General features: G+C 32.7%; 1 protein-coding gene across 2 annotated transcripts; it reads left to right on the top strand.

The window, feature by feature from the left end:
• Positions 1-1,282: 1,282 nt before the first annotated feature.
• On the top strand, positions 1,283-21,852 carry LOC107139272 (UDP-glucuronosyltransferase 2B31-like). Of its 2 annotated transcripts, XM_015482160.2 has the most exons (6): positions 1,283-2,060; positions 3,379-3,527; positions 13,252-13,383; positions 15,201-15,288; positions 16,180-16,399; positions 21,370-21,852. In XM_015482160.2, exons 1-6 carry the CDS (start codon positions 1,337-1,339, stop codon positions 21,647-21,649), a joined length of 1,593 nt encoding a protein of 530 aa, XP_015337646.1. In that variant the 5' UTR covers positions 1,283-1,336; the 3' UTR covers positions 21,650-21,852. The 2 variants fall into 2 exon arrangements, with proteins under 2 accessions (XP_015337646.1, XP_015337647.1); XM_015482161.2 differs by lacking the exon at positions 16,180-16,399 and having other exon boundaries at positions 1,284-2,060.
• Positions 21,853-22,152: the final 300 nt, after the last annotated feature.

Here is a 22,152-nt window from a genome sequence, read left to right as displayed (position 1 = left end):
ATAAGTGCTCCCTGTGGGACACAGAAAGGTGAGAAGAAACACCACTCACATCCAGTTACATATAGCACATTCTACCAAAGTATCAACTAAATATCAGGACAAAAGTTCCACATGGAAATAATATCCTAAGAAATACGATAATTTAAATGTGTAGCTATACATGTATACTCCTAGATTCTAAACAGGACTCTTGGAACCATTTCATTGAAATTCTAAAGCATATCTCCATAATCATAAAAATCTTAAACTTATTGAAGGAGTGGTTTAAGGGGTGGTGATTGGAAAAGTTCAACAAATTATAAGATAAGCTATACAGGAATACAGAGATGAGAGAAATTGAATAAAGTTTCATCTGTAACTTCCTTTTAGTACTCCTAAATTGAAAAACATAATAACTAAAATAAAATGATTCTTCAGATAACTTGAATACAACACATTGCTTAGTAAAATAATAATGATAAATATCTAAAGGTGAGATAAATTCCTAGGTATTTTATTTTCTTAATTTTTTAGTTGTATATGAACATGATGACTTTATTCTATTTATTTTTATGTGGTGCTGAAGATCGAACCCAGGGCTTCACAATTGTCAGGGAAGTGCACTATAACTAAGCCACAACTCCTGCCCCAGTTCCTATGTATTGTCTGCTTCCAAGAACATAAAAAAACACAATAACATTAGATTAGATTAGAATGTTTTACACTACCGTTAAAAAATATTAACAATAACTCTTAAAAACAGTAAGGTAAACTTGATTCAAGTATCTGCATCACTGAAATAATATTTTCAGTAGGGGAGTCTTCTGGTTTGAACATAGCTTGTCACCGCCCATGTTTCTGTTGAGGTTTAGTTGTACAATATTGAGAAATGTGATTACTTTGTCAACTTTTTCATCACTGTGACCAAAATACCTAAGAACAACTTAGAGGAGAAAAAGTTTATTTGGGGCTTAAGGTTTCAGAGTTCTCAGTCCATTGATGGCTAACTCCATTGCTCTGGGCCTAAGATGAAGTAGCACATCATGAGGGAAGTCCCAGCAAAGAAAAGCCACTCAGCTCATGTCAGTATCTGGAAGGAGAGAGGAAGAGAGAGAATGAAAGAGAGAGAGGCACCACAGGACAGATGAACCCTCTAGGGCATACAAACTTTTATAACCTTGAGGTACTCTACTTGTGTTTGTCCTTCTATCATCCACATGATCAGCCTGTACAATTGTACTTTGAAGTGCAGGAGTTATACTTTAACTTTGGATTGATTTATCCTGAGACATATAAGCCTGAGAAATTGAAGATAAGAAGAGCTGCTAATGTAAAAGAAGCATTGCATTGCACTAATATGTCTGTGAAAAGGAACTCGGTTCTTCTGCTGATACAACTGATGTGTTACTTTAGCTCTGGAAGCTGTGGAAAAGTGCTGGTTTGGCCCACAGAATACAGCCATTGGATCAACATAAAGACAATCCTGGATGAACTTCTCCAGAGAGGTCATGAGGTGACTGTTCTGACATCGACAGCTTCCATTCTTATTAATCCCAACACAACATCTGCTATTAATTTTGAGGTTTACCCTGCACCATCAAGTGAACAACATTTGGAAGAACTTTTCTCCAAATGGATCCATGAATTAATTTATGATATTCCAAAAGATGACTTCTGGGAATTTTATTCATTAGTGCAAAAAGTTTTCAAGGAATATTCTGATACAATTCAACAGCTCTGCAGAAATGTAGTTTTAAACAAGAAACTTATGATGAAACTACATGAATCACAATTTGATGTGGTTCTTGCAGATGCAGTTGGTCCCTGTGGTGAGCTGCTGGCTGAGCTACTTAAAGTACCATTTGTATACACTCTCCGCTTTACTCCTGGCTACACATATGAAAAGTACAGTGGTGGACTTACATTCCCTCCTTCCTATGTGCCCATTGTTATGTCTGAATTAAGTGCTCAAATGACATTCATGGATCGGATTAAAAACACAATGTATATGCTTTATTTTGATTTTTGGTTCCAGTCATTTGATGTGAAGAAATGGAATCAGTTTTACAGTGAAGTTCTAGGTAAGCTGGTTCTTTAATTAGTACTGTGAAACCTAAATTTCCTGTGACTTTGAAGCTGAGCTTGCATGAATATAAAATCAGAAGAATTTTCTTTTCTGTAAGTAAAAGAAAGGAATGAAAATATAAGATGAACAAATAGTTTCACCAGTAAAAAAGGGCCGTTATATTATAAGGCCAGTTAGAAGCCAGTGGCAATTACTTATTCAAAATGTTTCAGGAAATAATAACCTGCAAATTGAATCACGGAAGATTTCTCTGAGCAATTACATATGCATTTTACTATTCTTTTCATCTTTAAGGATACTCATTATTAATCTCACTAAATGTTTTAATGATGATAGTCATGTACATTAATAACATACACATGTATTACTCACACAACCATATATATGTACCATGGAAGAAATTGTTTACTTTTGAATAGCTTTGTTTCCTCAGTTAGAAATTTAAAAAAATATATTTATTTGCATTGCTGTGAAGATTACTTCACAGTTAACAGTGTCTCTATCTCAGGAACAGAAAGTTATTAATTGTGATAACTTATATTTCATATTCCTTTGATAAAAACAAACTAATCATGTGTTAAGGCCTAAAACCTTGGTGTAGGGTAAAACCACACCTTATTAGTCTATGTTTTTTAAACTGCATATACCATTTAAGACAATATGAACTAAATTAAGCATCAGAACCAATCTCTATTTTAGTATTTGTGTAAACCTTCTGGATTTAATTTCAAAAACAAATATTTTTACAAAGTTAATACTATTAATCTCTTAATATGAGGCAAATGCAGTAGAGGTCACTAGGAAATCAGGCATACTCACTAAATCATTACAGTTCACTTGAAGAATCAAGGATCAAGGGAATGGTTTGCTCAATTGTAAGAATTAGACTGACCACTCCTTGAAAAGATATTTCCACAGTTATGGGAGCACTGATTGTTAATGGATCTCACAAAAATTCTAAAAATTTAGGTTACTTTTGTAGTTTTAGAGAGAAAATAAAATAAAATGCATGTTTACTATTGTGGAGGCTTAGGTTAATAATTTAATTGTGATTGTAAATATACTAATGAAACACTAGAAACTACCCACACAACTAGTTTATGTACATATTAACATATGTAAAATGTATCAAATATAGTATGCAAATTGTGTTCTAAAAAACATATCAATTGTAGTATGCAAACACAGGAACACACACATACACAAATTCATTTGAACACCTTGCCTACACAAATCCAACTCATTTCAAGGCAATATATCAAGTATTCAAGGTACATGTCTCTCATTTTCTTTTTTCTCTTTTCTCCATTCAGGGAGACCCACTACAATATATGAGACAATGGGGAAAGCTGATTTTTGGCTCATTCGAACCTATTGGGATTTAGAATTTCCTCGTCCATTCTTACCAAATTTTGACTTTGTTGGAGGACTCCACTGTAAACCTGCCAAACCCCTGCCTAAGGTGAATGTTCTCCTGTTCTTTTGTTCGGTTTGATTAACATTTTTGGTAGAAATGACTCTGCATTCTTAATTCAGAGTGTTTAACTCGGAGATATGAAAAGCAAGATAAAGAGTTCTGCCAATTATAGACCCAGGCATTCCTAAGCCATCACATGTAATGTTATTTCATTATTGTCACAGAAGAAAGTAGGATATCGGGTATCCTTTGAGAATAGTCAGGAAAATTAAGACCTTAATTATGTAATATATAAAATATATACATAAAAATAATACTTAAGAATCAATCATTTATTCTAATAAATACAAAGAATATTTATTAAGTAACTGTCATATACCAGAGATAAGTGCTGGATATAGAGAGTTATAAAGTTGACACAGTTTCTGCATCAACAAGACCTTATATTCCGTCTGGGTACAGAGACTGTAACAAGTAATAAATTTGTGTGTGTTATCATAAGGAAATTATACAATACTAATGAAACATCCAGCGAAGATCATTAAAAAAAAATTCTAAAAGCCTTGATAACTAAGGTGAATTCTAAAGAATCCACAGGATAGGAAAAGGGGTTGAGGGAGAGAGGAAGACACAAAAGGAAAAGCACATACAATAGTAAGGGAAACTCCCAAGAACTTCAAGAGTAGTTCAGCAGGAGAAGGCTCAGCAAAGAGGAGGTGATGCTAGAGAGGTAAGTGAAAGCCAGATAATTAGTAGGAGATTAAAATATCTGTGAAGTACATTGGGTAGTCAATGAAAAGAGTTAAGCATAAGAGAAATGTGAATAAAGTTTCCGTTTTGAAAAATGTCAAAATGCAGTCACCAAGTTGGATTTTAGAGGGAAAGACAATGCAGAGGAACCACTCAGGAAGTTGTTGCAAGACTACAGATAACAAATGATGTAAACATGGATGAGGTTGTTCTTACATGTGACTATGCTTATTTATCTATTAATAGTCAAACTTCATATTGTGTTACCTGGAAAAAGTAGATAATACTGATACACAATATCCTTGGTACAAACATAGGATCCAAAGCAATATTCGCTATTGTAATTATTCATTTTTTGTTTCTACAAAACTATTTTTCCTTGAAAAACTGAACTTTGTTATCTACTTTTAAAGACCCTAACTATACCAAAAAGGTAGGATTAATACTTAGAAATAGTGACATTTGGGTATTTTTACATTTAATTCATTTTAGCATGCCCTAAACACTGCTCTGTACATGAATTTGGATTATATTCAAATTGAGAGATAGAAACTCACAATATGGCTTAAACAATCTACCATAGATTTTCTCTTGTAAATGTTGACAGCCCAGGTCTGGTATACAGCTTTATTACCAATAATATTAATTAGGTAATATGTGCCAGGCACAGTGGATATAATGTCACAGATAAAAGAAACTAGATTTCTGAAAAATCAACACTGTATTTTCAACCAAAGACCTAGAGAACAGATATTCCATCAATTTGCTTAAAGGTAAACGCATGAGTTTTGGCAATCAAATGAGAAAGTGGAATTGCTAAAATGATATTTTAAGTATTCAAGCTCTTCACAACCTTTTAGCTTTAAAGTAATTGCTTTTCTCAGTGATATAAATGTGTGGCCTTTACTTGTCTTCACTCCAGCATTTGAACAAACTCACCTGAGAATTCAGACTACTACATCCTAGACCATGCTAGGGATGTTTAGTTTGAGAGAGCTTTCTGCCATATGCCAATCTTAGAGGACACCTCAGGAAAACTCCCTTGGAAAACTCAGGTCTCAACATCACAGCTTCCTGACAGAATGAACAAAGAAAATGTATTTTGCAAACATAATGATGACCTAAGTTTTCTTGTCATTTATTTCTGAGCACAGCCCTTTAGTTTACAATTACAAATTCATTCTGTCAGCAAATAGGATAATATTTCATAGGAGGAAACAGAAGAGTCTAAAACATTTTTAATAAATACCATGCTTAGAAGCAAACATTACTTGCCATATTGCTATGTGATCTCTAAAGAGTGGCTTTTTCCCTACCTGTTAAAGACACCAACACATTGAGATCTTACTCGAACCTCATTTTCAATAGAATTATTTTGTTGTTTGTGATAAGTTCCGTACAATACAAACAGAAAACCAAATTTAGTGAAAATTCTGACTAAAAACTGAGATAGAGTTATTGAATGTTTTAAACCATTAATCTCTGACCTTGAGAGATTTCCCCATTCACAGTAGGAGAAAGAGACCTTGTCAATAAAAGGGGAAAGACGCAGAGAAAGGAGGAGGACGATGAGAAGGTAGATAGCAGTGTGATCATGATAAGGAATAATAGTAGCAGGTGTTATTTAATAGAATAAACAAGATTAGAATACAGGCCAATATTAGAAACACTGTCTTCTTGATCTTTATTATATAAAGTAATGCTCCCCTAAATTACTTGCTTTTCCATTAATAATTAGATTCTCAGATAATTTCTGTATTGTTTAAATACAGAAATTTGTCAAAATGACAAAGATCTAAACATATCAATACTCTTAACAATGCAAATAGCCTTGGGTTTCACAGTATACTAATTGTAATAATACAAACAAAAAATCAAATGAATGTAATCTGTGTTCATGGCAGTTACTTATAGAATACATATTGGAGAAAATGTCTTGCATTAACTAATCAACATATTAAGTGATGTCATACTTTAAGTAATGATTTTAAAACTTATTCTGGTACATACCACACCATCACAATCACTTTATTTAGTTATTATATTTATTTTTTATCTCTCTTTTGGTACTATGGATTGAACTCATGTGCACTCAACTACTGAGACATATCCCTAGCCCTATTTTACATTTTATTGAGAGACAGGATCTCACTGAGTTGATTAGTGCTTCACTCTTGCTGAGGCTGGCTTTGAACTTGAGATCCTCCTGTCTTAATCTCCTGAGCTGCTGAGATTACAGGCGTGTACCACCTTGCCCAGTACAATTACTTTACAAATAAATGCTTAATTACATTAAGTCATAACACAAGTTTAGTTGGAGATTGAAATGGAAAATAGTGATTATAATAATATCATTATTTTTGTGAGAAGAATAGATATACAAAAGAATTTTAATCTTCCATTTACATTACATATGTGCATGTATCTATTCATGTACTTACATTAACAGAAAAAAAAAACCACATTGAAAAAATTCAAATTTTGACCCAACAGAATCTCTAAATGAACCAAAGATCATTTTGGCAAATCTTCTTAAACATTACATATTTTTTTGTTGCTCTTCCAAATTTTCGTATGATTAATTTATTTTTCCTCTAAAAATAATGTTGCAGAAAGACTGGGACCTGTGTATGTCAGGGATTAATTGGTTTTAAAAAAAGGGTATATTTATAAAACAGTAGTACTGAGAAAATCTTTGTACAACATGAGATGAAGAACATTTTGAGCAGGGAGAAAATATATTGAATACATTGCTGTACACGTTGCTCTAGCTTACTGGAATCACAAAATAACTGGATGTGTCACAAGTTCCTAGGAGTACTGCAATGTTCATTACATGTGAATGAGCTACTCAACAAGTTGACCTGTTCTGTAAAAAGGCCAAAGGAAGTCCCACTGTGGTGCAAGAGCTCCCATGGTTCATAATGAGGTGAAAATAAGGGTTCTTTACAGCCACTGATACACAGTTCATTCTCATAGAAATTCAATATCATTAAAAAATTTCAGTGCAAAAGATGAGACATATAAATAACCCAAAGTTATGATTACTCAATCCAATGCAGTGAAAATGCTGATTATGGATCAGTTTAGTTCTGGACATGTACAGGATTGTTAGGATCCTTAGAATTATGTAAAAGAAAGTCCAAACCATAATATTAATCTTCTCAATGCTAGTGTTTTTTAATCTCCAGTTTTTATGAGCTATTATAGAGGAAAACTTGGGAAACTCTCACAAATTATAAAGTAAGGAATGAAATACTATAGAGATGGGAAACATAAAAATGTACAAAAATCCTATGCACAGGTAACTTTACTTCTGGGCTCACAAGGACAGAAATAAGTACTAATAATTCCAAACTAAAAAATCATCCAGATAACCTGCCTGGAATGAAATCAAGTGAAGTACTATAACAGTAAGAATTATAACCAAGTACTAGCTATAGTGTTTAACAAAAAAAAATTAACATTACTAATGAATAAATTGATGAATAAAGAGTCTACATATAATAATTTCTAACATCATCTTTTGAATTACTATTTAATGGCTCTATGTCATTTCTTACACACACACAAACACTTATTTCTACAAGTAAGCCTAATGGTACCTAATGGTACCTTCTATGTCATAACACACATCTTTTTCCAAAGAAAGTGAGTGACTGGGTCAATTTAAAAATATCCATAACTCACAAATCTAATAATACATGCTTTTCTCTTCTTATTTTACATACCAATAATTTCTTTGCTTTTCCTACATTTTTATTGGTTCATTTGATTTTACATAAGGATGAGATCTGATGTTACATAATCATACATGCACACAGTATAACAGAATAATTTGGCCAATAAAACTTCCCAGGAATTTCCCTTCCCTTCCCACCTCCCTCTCATTGGTCCCTTTCTCCACTGATTTCCCTTTGATGTCCATGAGATCAACCCTCAGTTTTTTCCATTTTTCCTCTCTAGCTTCCAAATAGGAGAGAAAATATACAACCCATGACTTTCTGAGTTTGACTTATTTCATGTAAGAGACTCTATTTCCATTCATTTTTTTGTAAAATGACATAATTTTATTTGTTATTTTGGCTGAATAAAACTCCATTGTGTATATATACCACATTTTCTTTATTCAGTCATCCATTGGCAGACACTTAGGCTGGTTCCATGTGTATTATGAATTGTTTTGCTATAAAATGGGTATGCATGTATCACTGTTATAAGATGACTTTAATTCTTTAGGATAAATACTGAGAAATGGTATACTTGGGTGATATGATATTTACATGCTTAGTCTTTTGAAAAACTATCCATACTGATTTTCCTAGTGGTTGTACTCATTTACAATTCCTCCAATGGTGTAATTTTTTTTTCTCCATATCCTCTCCATCATTTATTATTCTTTTTATTCTCAATGATTACTATTCTGATTGGTGAAAGATAAAATCTTAGTGTAGTTTTCATTTCCCTTGTTTCTAATGATGTTGAACATTTTTTGTTTTTATATTTTTGTTGCCTATTTATATTTATTCTTCTGAGAAGCATCTTTTTAATTAATTTTCTCTTTGAATATTTGGATTGATTTTTTTGTTGTTGTAAAGTTTTGGGAATTCTTTATATATTCTAAATATTATTCATTTGGCAGAAGGTGTTTTGCAAAGATTTTCTTCCATTTCATAAGTTCTCTCTTCACAATTCTAGTTGTTTCCTTTACTGTTCAGAAGCTTTTTAATTTGATGCCCTCCAATTTATCTACTCTTTGAATTATTTCCTGACCTTTAGGGGTTGTATTTGAGAAAGTAAATACCTGTGCCTATATGCTCGAATGTTGACCCTACATTTTCTCCTAGAAGTTGTATAGTATTGCATCCAATTTCTAGGTTTTTGATCCATTTTGAGTTGATTTTTGTGCAGAGTAAGATATAAGAGTATAGTTTTATTTTTCTGCAATTTTCCCAGCATCATTTATTTAAAAGGCAATCTTTTCTCCAAAGTATGTTTTTGGCACATGTGTGGTTTTCTCTGTGTTTTCTATTCTATACTACTGGTTAATATGTCTGTTTTCATGTCAGTACCATTCAGTTTTTGTTCCTATAGCTCTGTAGTATAATTTGACATCAGATATTATGATGCTTCCAGCATTGCTTTTTGGGTTTAGAATTGCTTTGACTATTATGGATCTTTTATTCTTCCAGATAAATATTAGGATTATCTTTTTCTAGTTCTGTGAAGAATGTCATTGATATTTTCATGAGGATTACATTGAATCTGTGTATAGCTTTGGATATTTGGTGATTTTAATAATATTAATTCTACCTATCCATGAACATGGGGGGTCTTTTCATCTTATTTTCTGTCTTCTATAATTTCAATATTCAATTTTAGAGGTCATTTAACTCTTTTGTTATATTTATTCCTAGGTGTTTGTTGCTATTGTTGTTGTTTGTTTGAGGGTATTGTGAATGAAATAATTCTCTTGATTATTTTCTCTCCAGATTCATTGTTGGTATATAAGAAAGCTACTGAATTTTGTATGTTGATTTTGTACTTAGCTACTTTGTCAAATTTGTTTATTCGCACTACCAATCTTTTTTTAATATTTATAATTGTTATATATTCTTGTTGAATTATTTATTTTACCAGTATGCAGTGACCAGCTTTGTCTCTTCTGATTAATTTTGACTTGAAGTCTGTTTGTCAGAAGAGTAGATAATCCTGCTTATTTTCTGATTCCATTTGTATTATGTATCAATTTTTATCTTGTTACTTTCAGCCTATGGCTTCTTTACCTGTAAGGTGTCTTTTATGAACAACATATCATTGGGTCTTGTTTTATAATCCATTCTTCCAGACAATATATCTTAATTAAAGAATTGAGATGATTTATATTCAATGTCATTACAAAGAGATGTTTATTGATTTCTGTCATTTTGATTCATTTATGTTTAATGTGGTTCTATTTCTCATTTTCTTAGCTACTCTTCCAATCAGACTTGTTCATTTGTGAACTTCAGGGTTAGTTTTTTATTTCTTCTATATGGACTCTTTTGTTAAATAATTATTATCATCATGGGTGCTTAATTTTTTTTTTACTTTAGTACTGTCTGAATATTCAAAGCTGGCCACTTTTTCTTTTATATCTGATGTTCTGTTTTCAGTATTGTCTACTGTAGTATAAATATTTTCAACTGACCTTTTATTTGATTTATTTTATCTTTGACTTTCAAGATTTATGTTTGGTTCTTTTTCAATATTTCTAACTTGTTGAACTTTTCATTTATATTCTGTAATGATTTTATTTAATTCATTCAATTGTTTTTCTGTGTTCTCTTGGAATTCATTGATCATTTTTATAATTAATTGATCATTTTAAAATATGATAATTTCATTGATTATATTTTATAATTTACTTTTTGAATTATTTACCTGATTTTTTGAAAAATTTCAATATCTTTGGCATCATTTGTTGCTAAATTAGGAATTTTTCAGTGATTTCATGGTACCTTACATAATTCTTATACTCTTGTGTTGGATTTCATGCATATGTTAGGAGGGATTTCTCTTCCATGCTTTTTTTAAAAAAAATAGTTACAGATGGAAACAATACCTTTATTTTATTTAGATTTTTTATTAGTACTGGGGATCAAACCCAGTGCCTCATGTGTGCTAGGCAAGCACTCTACCACCAAGTCACAACCCCAGCCATCTTCCACTTTTTGAAGCCATATTATTTACTTTACAAAGTGTCCTGGAGTGACCTGATTTAAGACTCCTTTATAAGGATGGTGTTCACAACCTTTGAATTAATTCTGTTTGTCCTGTGCAGTGGATTTCCAGAGGTGGAAACCATGAACCCACCCCCAGCTATTTCTATTTGAGGTCTTATCATTAGTTTGAGTTTTTATCTCTACTATTCTCTGTATTAAAGTATAGTTAGTGACTGAATGCCATTAGTTTTCATGTGGAGCAAAATGAACTATTTTGGTTGAATTTATTTCAGCAGTGGACTTCTCTACCCTGTAAACCTGTAGTGTCACTGTAGATTTCCAGATACTCACAGAATACGGGGAAATAAACAATAACAACATCGGATACAAATAATATACAGCATTTCAATAAATTCCTGGATTGTATTATGACTTCTAAAATGTAAATTGCTACAAAAAAAAAAAACAGAAAAAGTGGGTCAGCAATTGCCAACAAGGAAGCAGTGCATAAATATAAACTAAATCTGACATTAAAACAAGAAACAGGTGTCAACTATGTCTTCCACAGAAGTAATAATTACAACAACATTAATGGTGGGGTCAAGAGATATATAAACCAATTAGTTTAAAGATGGCAAAAATACACTCAGTAAGAGGAAATAATGTGGGATAAGAAGATAGGAGGAAAAAGTTTGAAATTTTAAAAAGTGAAGAGAGAGAATGCAGAAGAGAGAGCAGTTGATAGCTATAAGGATGGAGGAGAAAATAGGAGAAATAAATAAATGGAGAGAGGAATACAGAATAGATTTTCACTATAACCAGGAGAATAAAAGAGAGATACAGAAACAAACAACTAAAACAATACAAAACAAAACAAAATTATACAGACCAAAAACCTTGATGCTCAAAAGACAATGCAAGGTAAAATAGCTACATTTAAATAATGCTAAGGCTAAAAAAAAGAAAGAAATGTATGTTAATATATGTCCATAAACCAATCAGTAATGGAAGAATACACAAACACTCAGAAAGAATAAGAAAAATTAAAAATATTCTTAATGATAAATGAAGGAATCATTTCCACTGAGGTGGCCAAAATTGTCAGAATGGATGATTACTGATTATACTCAACTGTTTTTCATTCCATTTCTTTTTTAGCTATGTATTGAGAGTAAAAGCAAAGGTTGGATTTTGGTATCCCCTTCCTCTTTTTGTGTTTCTCTCTGAGCTACAACTTGGAATGGCCTAAGAATGAAGATGTTTGAAATAATTCTCAGCTTCCCTTCTTACCAGTATGACGTAGGTTAGAATGGGAAGAAGTGTCAGTTGGAGCTTTGTGTGTACAGACCAGATCTATGCACTCCTGAGGTGGGGTTCCTGCGGTGTTCTATGAGATGAGTTCTGATGGAGGAAACTTAGGTCTAATCAGACCTCAGGGGTTTTGTTTGGTATATACTCAGAAGAAATTGGATGGTGACACACCTAGGGCCTGGCAGTTGCTTATCTCTGTAGGGAGTCTGAATCTCAGAAGCCTGCTAAGAATTCTACTCAGGGGAGCTGATCTTCCACATATTCTGCTGTCCACCTGCACATCCTTCATAGGCTCAGTCCCTGAGTATTTCCATAAGTTCCTTGTTCAGATTCTCACCCACTTCAGCTGGTCACAAGAGCCATCAGCTCAAAGGAAAAGCAAGTTGTGCTCCCCCTTTGCTTTTCTGGCTTGAATCCCCTGGGGTAAAATCTTATCTATGCCTGTTTCACTCCCATTTAGCCAGGTACACTCTAGGCCACACAGTACACATTCTAGCAGTGTTTGCTCAGATCTCCTTTCTGGTAACAGAGACTGGAGCAAGGCCACCTCAAGATGAATCCACCTCATCTCTCCCCAGGCAGTAAATAAATAGTATTTTTCAATCACTAGTGCTCAGTGGAGCCTCTGAATCAGCTAAGTTCATGTTGCTTCTCTGATCTCAGGTTTTTTTCATACCAAATGCTTCCACTGTGTTTGTCCCTGCATTTTTCATTTCTCTGTGGTAGACAGCACCATTACTACTGCTGTAGCTTCTTCCACAGTTTGGTTTCAATGTAATCTTCTTTGTTTAATGAACCCAAACTTCTGAATCTCTGAGACACTCTGATTGTCCAGTATTGAATTTTAGTGAAATCCTTCTTTCACCCATCTCACTAAGAAGCAGTATTCTCACTGCTTATATTTTGATCCTTGGAGCAACTAGAAAGGCAGCCTTCCTCTAATCTGACATCTTGAATCCCCTCCCTCTTCATCTTTTTTGATGGAGCAAATGTTTTATTCACAGGAAATGGAAGAATTTGTACAGAGTTCTGGAGAAAATGGTATTGTGGTGTTTTCTCTGGGGTCGATGGTTTCTAACATGCCAGAAGAGAAAGCCAATATAATTGCATTTGCCCTTGCACAGATTCCACAAAAGGTAAGAAAAAGTGCCCTCTTAGTGGCCAAATATGTAAAAAGTCTATTAAACCTTATAAAGGGTTTGCTTATTGAAGCATCCTTTGTGAAACATAACCTATTGTGATATCTCTAGTTGATCTCAGAAATCATGTTTTAAACAAAAATATGTGTGGTAATTCTAAACAGTAGAGAGTGTTGAATTCATGATAATATTAACATTGTGATCATAAAAAAAATATATTTTACAGGTCCATAGTGAAATTTAATTGTAAGGATATCACAGACATTTATTTACACAGATACCACCTTTCTCCCTGCTACTTCTTCCTTTTCCTTGCAGGATCCCTGAAGGCACTATACACTGCCAATGTTATCACAAAGCTATAAAAAATTAATTCATAACTGGACCACCACAATAATGCTAAGCAGGTATTGAAGAAGGCTGAATTTTATCATTATTTTAGATACTCCAGGCAATCCCTTATTCCTTGCTTACCCTCATTTAAGAATAGGATTCTTGCCATGATATTTTACCTCATCTTTGATCCAGAACAATGGAGTCTGCCAAATATGGACTGAACTTCAAAATGTAAGTCCAAAATACTTCCCCTCCCCATTTAAAAAAGTATAAATATATTTAACAAACTGTTTCTGGAGATTTGAAAAGAAAGGCTACCCAAACCATTGTGCCAAATTCCCACTCAGTCACATGTATTTGTAGAAAAAGAAAAAACAGCTTGCACTAGCGGACAGAATCCTGACAATGTCTGACAATTAGAGAAAGTGCAGAGATTAGTTCTGCCTTTGAAGTGGACCCTGTGCATTATAAATGTACCTCAAAGGACTTTGCTTCTAAACCATCAGATTAATACCTTTTAAGAAGAAAGAAGAGAGTATAAGAAACAGTCAAGCAGAAGCAAGCCTGGCATGGGCTGAAATTCAAATTCCCACCTCCATAAAATGCTTTAATACCACAATTTCTAACATAACCACTCTTGTGGTCTTTGAGTGTTTTCCATCTGCTTTGCAGTTTCCTATCTGATATAGGCTTCTCCTAATCACCCAATTATTTTTCCTTCTGTAGACCTAAATTTACTTTGCTGCTCCCATTGCATATAGAAGATAAGCACTTAGAAATTATTCTCCAGTTCATGAAGATTGCTTTTAATTTCCAGAGTCAGCTCCTAGACATAAATATATCTTGGATATATATAAGACTACTAGCAAGATTTGTACTGCATCATTAAATGATAACACACAGTTTTAAAACATTTATCAACCTCACAATTTTGAACTTTATTTCAATATCCATGTAATTATTTGTAAGTCGCAAATGGGTTCTTCCTTTTAAAACTTAAAGAATTTCCAAATTCACCAATATTGGTAGAAGTGTGGGTTAAGGTCCATAAGTACAAGTAAAAGTTTCTTATAGGTAGTATTTAATAAATTGAAGTCAAATCCAAGTTACATGTAATTCCTAGTTAGTATTAATTTATTTCTAACAGTAGCTGACTGCATTGGTTTGCTTTTATGTATAAAAAACAATGCAAACTGAAATAAGCATCTTAAACAATACATGTCCTGTCTAATCTATGACACTCACAAGAAATAAACATAATGATATTAATTTGGAAAATGAAATCTAGGATTAAAATGCATAAAACAAAATATTCATGGAGTTTTAGTTTGTATTTTCATAATTCTCATTACTTAAATTGTACTTGTTTCCTTATGTGTTAAATGTTGAACTAGATGATTTCTTAAATTTTTAGAATGCAAACATGCTATAACATTAAACTTTAAATCATAGAATAAGGTACATTCTTTACCAAACAGGTCATCTGGAGATATCAAGGCAAGACGCCAGATAAATTAGGACCCAACACTCGAATATACAAGTGGATCCCCCAGAATGATCTTCTTGGTAAGACTCTGAGATAAGTCCTAAAAGCATGAGTACCATCAATCTGGATGCTTACAATTCAATAGGAAACATTTTATTCAATACTTGTTACTTAAAAAATAAATCAAACACAATGTTCAACTTCTTTTTAATTATTTTCCAGCCCAGGGATGGTTTGAAAAAAAACAAAGCAAAAAGCTGCAATTTTAATACACACCGTCATTATATACAGAATCCAAGTTATCTTTATTTCTGGTGCAATTATCTCTGCAAGAATTTTTCACCCAGTTCCTGGATTGTCTCTCTGTGTTGTTGTATGTTTTTCACTTATTCTTTCCTCTCCTGCAGGTGTATGTCAAACACCTTTCAAAATGGCAGCCAGAATTTTTTTTTTTTATGAACAGTGACTCTTTATTTTCTCTAGAAATTAATGCACATTCTTCATTATGAAGTGCAAACACATTTTATAATGAAGTGTAGTCTCTCTTTTCTCTGAATTCAGTACCATCACCTCCTATTCCGTGCTGCTTTGGACATGCTACATAGCAAACTTAGCAACTTCAGTCTTTTTTAATGTGATAATATGGAAAATAAGGTCATGAAAGACATATTAGCATAAGTGCATGTTGATGCTTTTACTAAAAAATATTCTATTTTTTCTACCTATTAGTGTTGTATTCAATATTCAAGTCTCAAGTTATGTACCTTCTCTTTCATGTAGTTTTTGATTAGCCCTCTAGTGGACTAAGGTGCTTGTTCCTCTGAGATATTAAAAAAATAATTAATGCAGGTTCCTATTTATAATAATTTGTCACCTAAAATACACACTGATTCCTTTAATGTCTTATAATACACATTTCTCATTTTCTAAGATTTAAATTAATAATTTTTCTGACATTAAATCAATCCTAGGTCATCCAAAAACAAAAGCTTTTATAACTCATGGTGGAGCCAATGGTGTCTATGAGGGGATTTACCATGGTGTCCCTATGGTGGGCATTCCTTTGTTTGCGGATCAACCTGATAACATTGCTTATGTGAAGGCCAAGGGAGCAGCTATTAGATTGGAATACAGAACACTGTCAAGTGCAGATCTTCTCAAGGCCTTGAGGATGGTCATTAGCAACCCTTTGTGAGTACAACAACTTTGATATTGGGTAGTATTTATAGAATAATTGTCTTTTCATCAATGAGTATAAATTTTAGCCCATTTTGAGGAGGGTAATTTTTTAATTAATTAATTTATTTATTTATGACAGCAGAATTCGTTACAATTCTTATTACACATATAGAGCAGAACTTTTTATATCTCTGGTTGTATACATAGTGTATTCACACCAATTCATGTCTTCATACCTGTACTTTGGATAATAATGATCATCACATTCCACCATCATGAATAACCCCACGCCCCCTCCCTTCCCCTCCATCTCTGCCCTATCTAGTGTTTGTCTATTCCTCCCCTGCTTCCTCTCCCTATCACACTATGAATCAGCCCCCATTATATCAAAGACAACATTTGGCATTTAGTTTTTTGGGATTGGCAAACTTCCCTTAGCATTATCTTCTCTAACTCCATTGATTTCCCTGCAAGTGTAATGATTTTATTCTCTTTTATTGCAGAGTAATATTTCATTGTGTATATATGACACATTGTTTTTATCCTTTCATCTGTTGAAGGACATCTAGTTTGGTTCCACAGTTTAGCTATTGGGAATTGTGCTCTTATAAACATTGATGTGGCTGTGGAGGAGGGTAATTTTGAAAGAATTTAAAGATTCAACCCATATTAAATCTATTTTCAACCAGTTTAACCATTACTATTTCAAGGTTATATACAACTTCAAATATCATAAGTATTTCAAAGTTGGGTTAATCTTATAAATTACATAGAAAAATGATTACTGCACCATTTCTATACATACACAAAATGTTTGCCATATAGAGCCATTTGCAATGAGGATTTAATTTTTAAATATGACAGGATCGACACAAGGAAAGAATGATAAACTTATAGAGATATGACAGTACCTTAAATCCATACCTAAAATTTCTGCAACCGTAAATTATTTTACTCAAAAATTATTTCATCAGTATTAATATTTTCACAGATTTTAATGATGTATAACACACAATATACCATTTATATATTTAAAATGTGAATTAAAATTCAAATACATTTGATGTTTTCATAGTTATAAAACTCTTAAATACTGTAATTTTTGGAAATTTTATCACATCAAAAGAAATGTGACAATGCATTGAAGTCATTTCTTATTGCCTCCTAGATTAGGCAAACTCCATTTATTTTTTGTCTCTATAGATCATCCTATTCTAAATATTTTACTTAAAAAGATAATAAAATTATTTTCTTTTTCAATGGTTTCTTTCACTAGTGTTGTTAGTTTCATCATGCTTTGCCAAGGGTCAGCCTTTATTGGTTTTTATTGTTGAATAACATTGTGTGGTTGGAAATATTTAAAGTAATTTATCAATTCATCAGTTTATAAAGGTTTCTGTTTCCAATTTGATTATTAAGAACAACGTGTACAATTTGTATGAACATAAGTATTCATGTCTTCTGGTAATTTCTAGTTATAGAACTGTTAGGTCATATTATAATTATATATATATATTAAGACCTGTCAAACTATTTTCCAAAGTATTTGCAAAATTTTTTGCAGCATACAACAATATAAGAGAGTTCCAATTATTCCATATCATTTTTAGCATTTATTATCACCTTTTCTTTTGTTGTAACCATCCTAGTGAAAAGGATTGTAGCTCACTGTGGTCTTGACTTGCATTCCATGATAGGTAAAGACCATCATTTTATGTGCTTTTTGGTCATTCACTTACCTTCATGAGAGAAATGTCAGCTCAACCCTTTGCTCATTTTTAATCAGGTTATTTATGTTTCAGTTATTGATTTTAATATTTCTCCATCTTTATGGATATGTCTCATGATTTGCAAATGTCTTTCTAACATTCCATATGGTTGATTTTTTTTAACATTGTGATAAACTTAGAAGCACAATAAAATTTTCTTCATGATATTTGATAAAACAAAACTTCAGTAATTAACCTTTTCCATACTGCAAAAGGAAATTATATGGAGTTTATAGTTTCTAGGTAGAATGACTGTCTTCAATTCAACTCTCATTTCTCCTAATGATAGTATTACTGCTTAAGGAAGGTATCACTTAAAGGACAAGTTCAAAACTACATTTCCAAGGAAAAAATAGTAGCAGAATAAATAATAAAATACTCTGAGAGAAGTAAAGAAAGAATGGAAAAAGAGACATAAAATAATGTGTAAATCAAAAGAAAATACAGATTAAAACATCAGACTTAAATATGAATATATCAGTTTTACATTATGTCCTAAAAGACTTTTCATTACTCTAACAATCTCTCCTCCTTCTCCCCTGATCCCTTTCTTCTTGTTTAATAGTTTTCTTGTTACTTTTATATCGCCTACCCTGCCAGATTCCACATATGAGGGAAAAAAATGCAATATTTTGTATTTCTGATTATTTACTCATTTCACTTACTACTGAAATGTTTAATTCCATTTTGTGTTCATTCTTGTACAGGGTTAGAGTTAGGGATCAAGCTGCAATCTTCTATATATGGCTATCCAGTTTTACCAGCACCATATTTAGAAAAGGCTCTTTTTTCTCCAATGTGTATCTTTGGCAACTTTCTCAAGAATCAGATGGATACAGCTGTACAGATTTGTTTCTTGGACCTTTATTATATTTCATTGGCCTCTGTCTCTTTATATCCCACACTATGTTATTGTTGTTCCTATGGCCCTGTAGTCTATATTAAAATCGGAGTTGTGTTAATTCCAGTATTTCTCCTTTTGTTCAGAATTGCTTTGGATATTTGAGGTCTTTGGGGCTTCCATATGAATTTTGTGATTTTTATTTTATTTCTGTGAAGAATTTCATTGGTATTTTGACAGGGATTTTATTAAATCTGTATATTGATTTTAGCCAGATGGCTATTTCAACAGTATTCTTTCTGCTGATTCCTGACTTTCCATTTTCCAGTATCAATATTAAATATTCTATAAATTTCATTGTAGAAAACTTACACTTCCTTTATTACATTTACTCCTACTGACTTTTCTTTGAAGGTATTTTTAAAAATGTTTTTCTGATTTCTTTCTCACTGAGTTTGCTATTTGTATATTTAAAAAGCTATTTTGTTTTTTGTGGCCTTTTGTATACTGTTATTTTTCTGAGTTTGTATTTCATTATCGAATTCAAGTCTTCTAGTGGATTCTTAAGGATCTTCTAAGTGGCAGAACATACAACCTGCAAATCCTATATCATGATCCAATTAGTGGGCACATTGGTGTCCTTACTTCATCATCCATGCAAGTTAATTGTGATATTTCCTGGTGATCACTTAGGATATGGTGTTTTTCTTGTTACTATTAGGGCTTATTATAGAAAATGTATTTTAAATTATTAGGAAATACATTTAAAACAACATAAAGTAATAGGAGAAATCCCTAGGGCTACTATGCTAATAAGACCAAGAAAAGCACCTCTGAGGAGTGACATGATGGCCAAAACCTTAGCCATGAGATATAAGCAAGACTTATGATGTTGCATGAAAGGATGCTCAAGGAAAAGCCAGATGAGATTAAAAGTATGAAGGTGCCAAAGGGAGAACACATTTGGTGACACTGGGGAATAGGGAGAACACACATGTGCTCAAAACCACTAAAAACTAGGAATGGATCTACAATATAATTCACGTATCCCACTTCTCAGTATATATTCAAAACATCTAAAATTGGTACACTATAGGAATTCAACTACATTGATGTTTATAGTAGTACAATTCACTGTAGGCAAGCTATGAAACCAATGTAGGTGCCCTTCAACAGATGAATGGATAAAGAAATTGTAGTGTATACACATAATGGAGTATTGGTCCTAAAATATGAAATTATAACACTTGCCTGTGTATACATAGAACTGGAGACTATCATGCCAAGTGAAATAGGACAGGCTCAAAAAGTCAAAAGTCAAAATTTTTCTCTTATATGTGCAAGTTAATCCAAAATAACGGGGTGCATCTGGGGAGAAAGGATTAAAAAAAAGAAGAGAAAATTTTATAAAAATAGAGGAAAGATCAATAGAGTGAACAAAGAAGATTGAGGAGGAATAAGCAGGAACAGGAAAAGGGAAGAAGACAGGAAAAAATCTGGTTAAAGTTCATGTGTACATTTGTGGATATATCACAGTGAATACCAATATCAATTATATGCAAAAAAACCCACTAATTAAAAAAAGTATACATAAATTTCAGAAAGATCAGTAGAGAGAGTGAAGCAAGGGGAGGGAGGGTATGGGAAGAGGGGAGTGCTAGGGGCTGAGTTAGAGCAAATTATAATCCTTGCTTTTGTGATTATGTTATAATGTGCCCTAATGTTACATATAATTAAAAATTCAATAAAAATAAAATTAGAAAGATACATATGCCTAGAGAGAATGAATGAGGAAAAATTATATCAGAAATCATGGCCAGTGTCTAACCCATCATAATCCACTAGTACAACAATAGACTTGGACTTTATTCTACTTATGATGAGAAGTCACATGAAAATTTTGAGCAGGATAGCTTCATAATCAGATGTGTATGTTTTAATAATCCCATCCTGGCTGCTGAGTGAAAAATACAGTAGAGGGTAAAAAAGAAAAACATAGAGAATAGTTAGGAAGCACTGCACACCATGATATGATTCCTCTTTAAAAGCTTCAAGGTGATCTTTTACAAATTATATGCTTTCTCTCTCACTTATTGGACTCAGAATGGTTCATAACTATTTTCTCTGATGGAAAGAATTTTACTCACCTTCTTGAAATTCCATGGGCACTTTTGAAACATTTATACATCAGAACATAAGCTAAAACCAGACATTATATGGTGACAAAAGAAAAAACCTACCATATGCATGGCAAGTCTCTGACAATTATTTTAAATCATCTATATGGCACTTGTGAAAAACTTTCATTGACTTCATGTGCTTAGACAGATTAACTTACTTTCAATGTTGATCCTTTTATGTTTCACCTTTAGATATAAAGAGAATGCTATGAAGTTATCAAGAATTCAACATGATCAGCCAGTGAAGCCTCTGGACCGAGCTGTCTTCTGGATTGAGTTTGTCATGCGCCATAAAGGAGCTAAACACCTCCGGGTTGCTGCCCATGACCTCTCCTGGTTCCAGTACTACTCTTTGGATGTGATTGGGTTCCTCCTGGTCTGTGTGGCAACTGTGATGTTCATCATCACTAAATGCTGTCTGTTTTGTTGCCAGGTGTTTTTTAAAACTGGAAAGAAAAAGAAAAGGGAGTGATTTTATCTAGGCCTGGCTCCTCCTGTTGCTCCCATTAGAGGAGGTTATATGGCCAGATTCCTACCTATCCTAACAACTTTTCACAAATCACTTTGTCAAGTCAAATTTTATCTTCATGAAATTCACTCCCTGTGTAAGAAACATAAATATTTCAGTTCAAGGAAAATTTATTTGAGGAAATAAAATTAAACCATATGCATTTATATTGCCATTTATGATTCTGTTTTGTAGCTTTAACCTCTTTGAAGATAGAGTTCACAAATTAGAGTTGTGATTTGGCTTTCCATTGGTTTTTCAGCCCCGGCATCCCTTCTTTCCTGAAAGGTGCAGGAAACAATTTCGTTTGTCAGTGGCTTTAGAAATGTAGTGATGCCTACCTGCTTTCTCTTATCAAATAGAAGTATGTGGAAAATATTTGGTTTCATGAGCTTATTCACTTTTGCTCTTAGCCCTTTAAAAATGTTCACCTAGATGTCCTCATTTTAATTCCTTGTTTGGGTGGA

The sequence above is a fragment of the Marmota marmota genome, unplaced genomic scaffold (assembly GCF_001458135.2).
Source record: "Marmota marmota marmota unplaced genomic scaffold, marMar, whole genome shotgun sequence".
In the NCBI taxonomy this organism is placed as follows: Eukaryota; Metazoa; Chordata; class Mammalia; order Rodentia; family Sciuridae; genus Marmota; species Marmota marmota.
The sequence above is the reverse complement of the archived record's forward strand: the minus strand, read 5'-3'. Positions and strand labels throughout refer to the sequence as shown.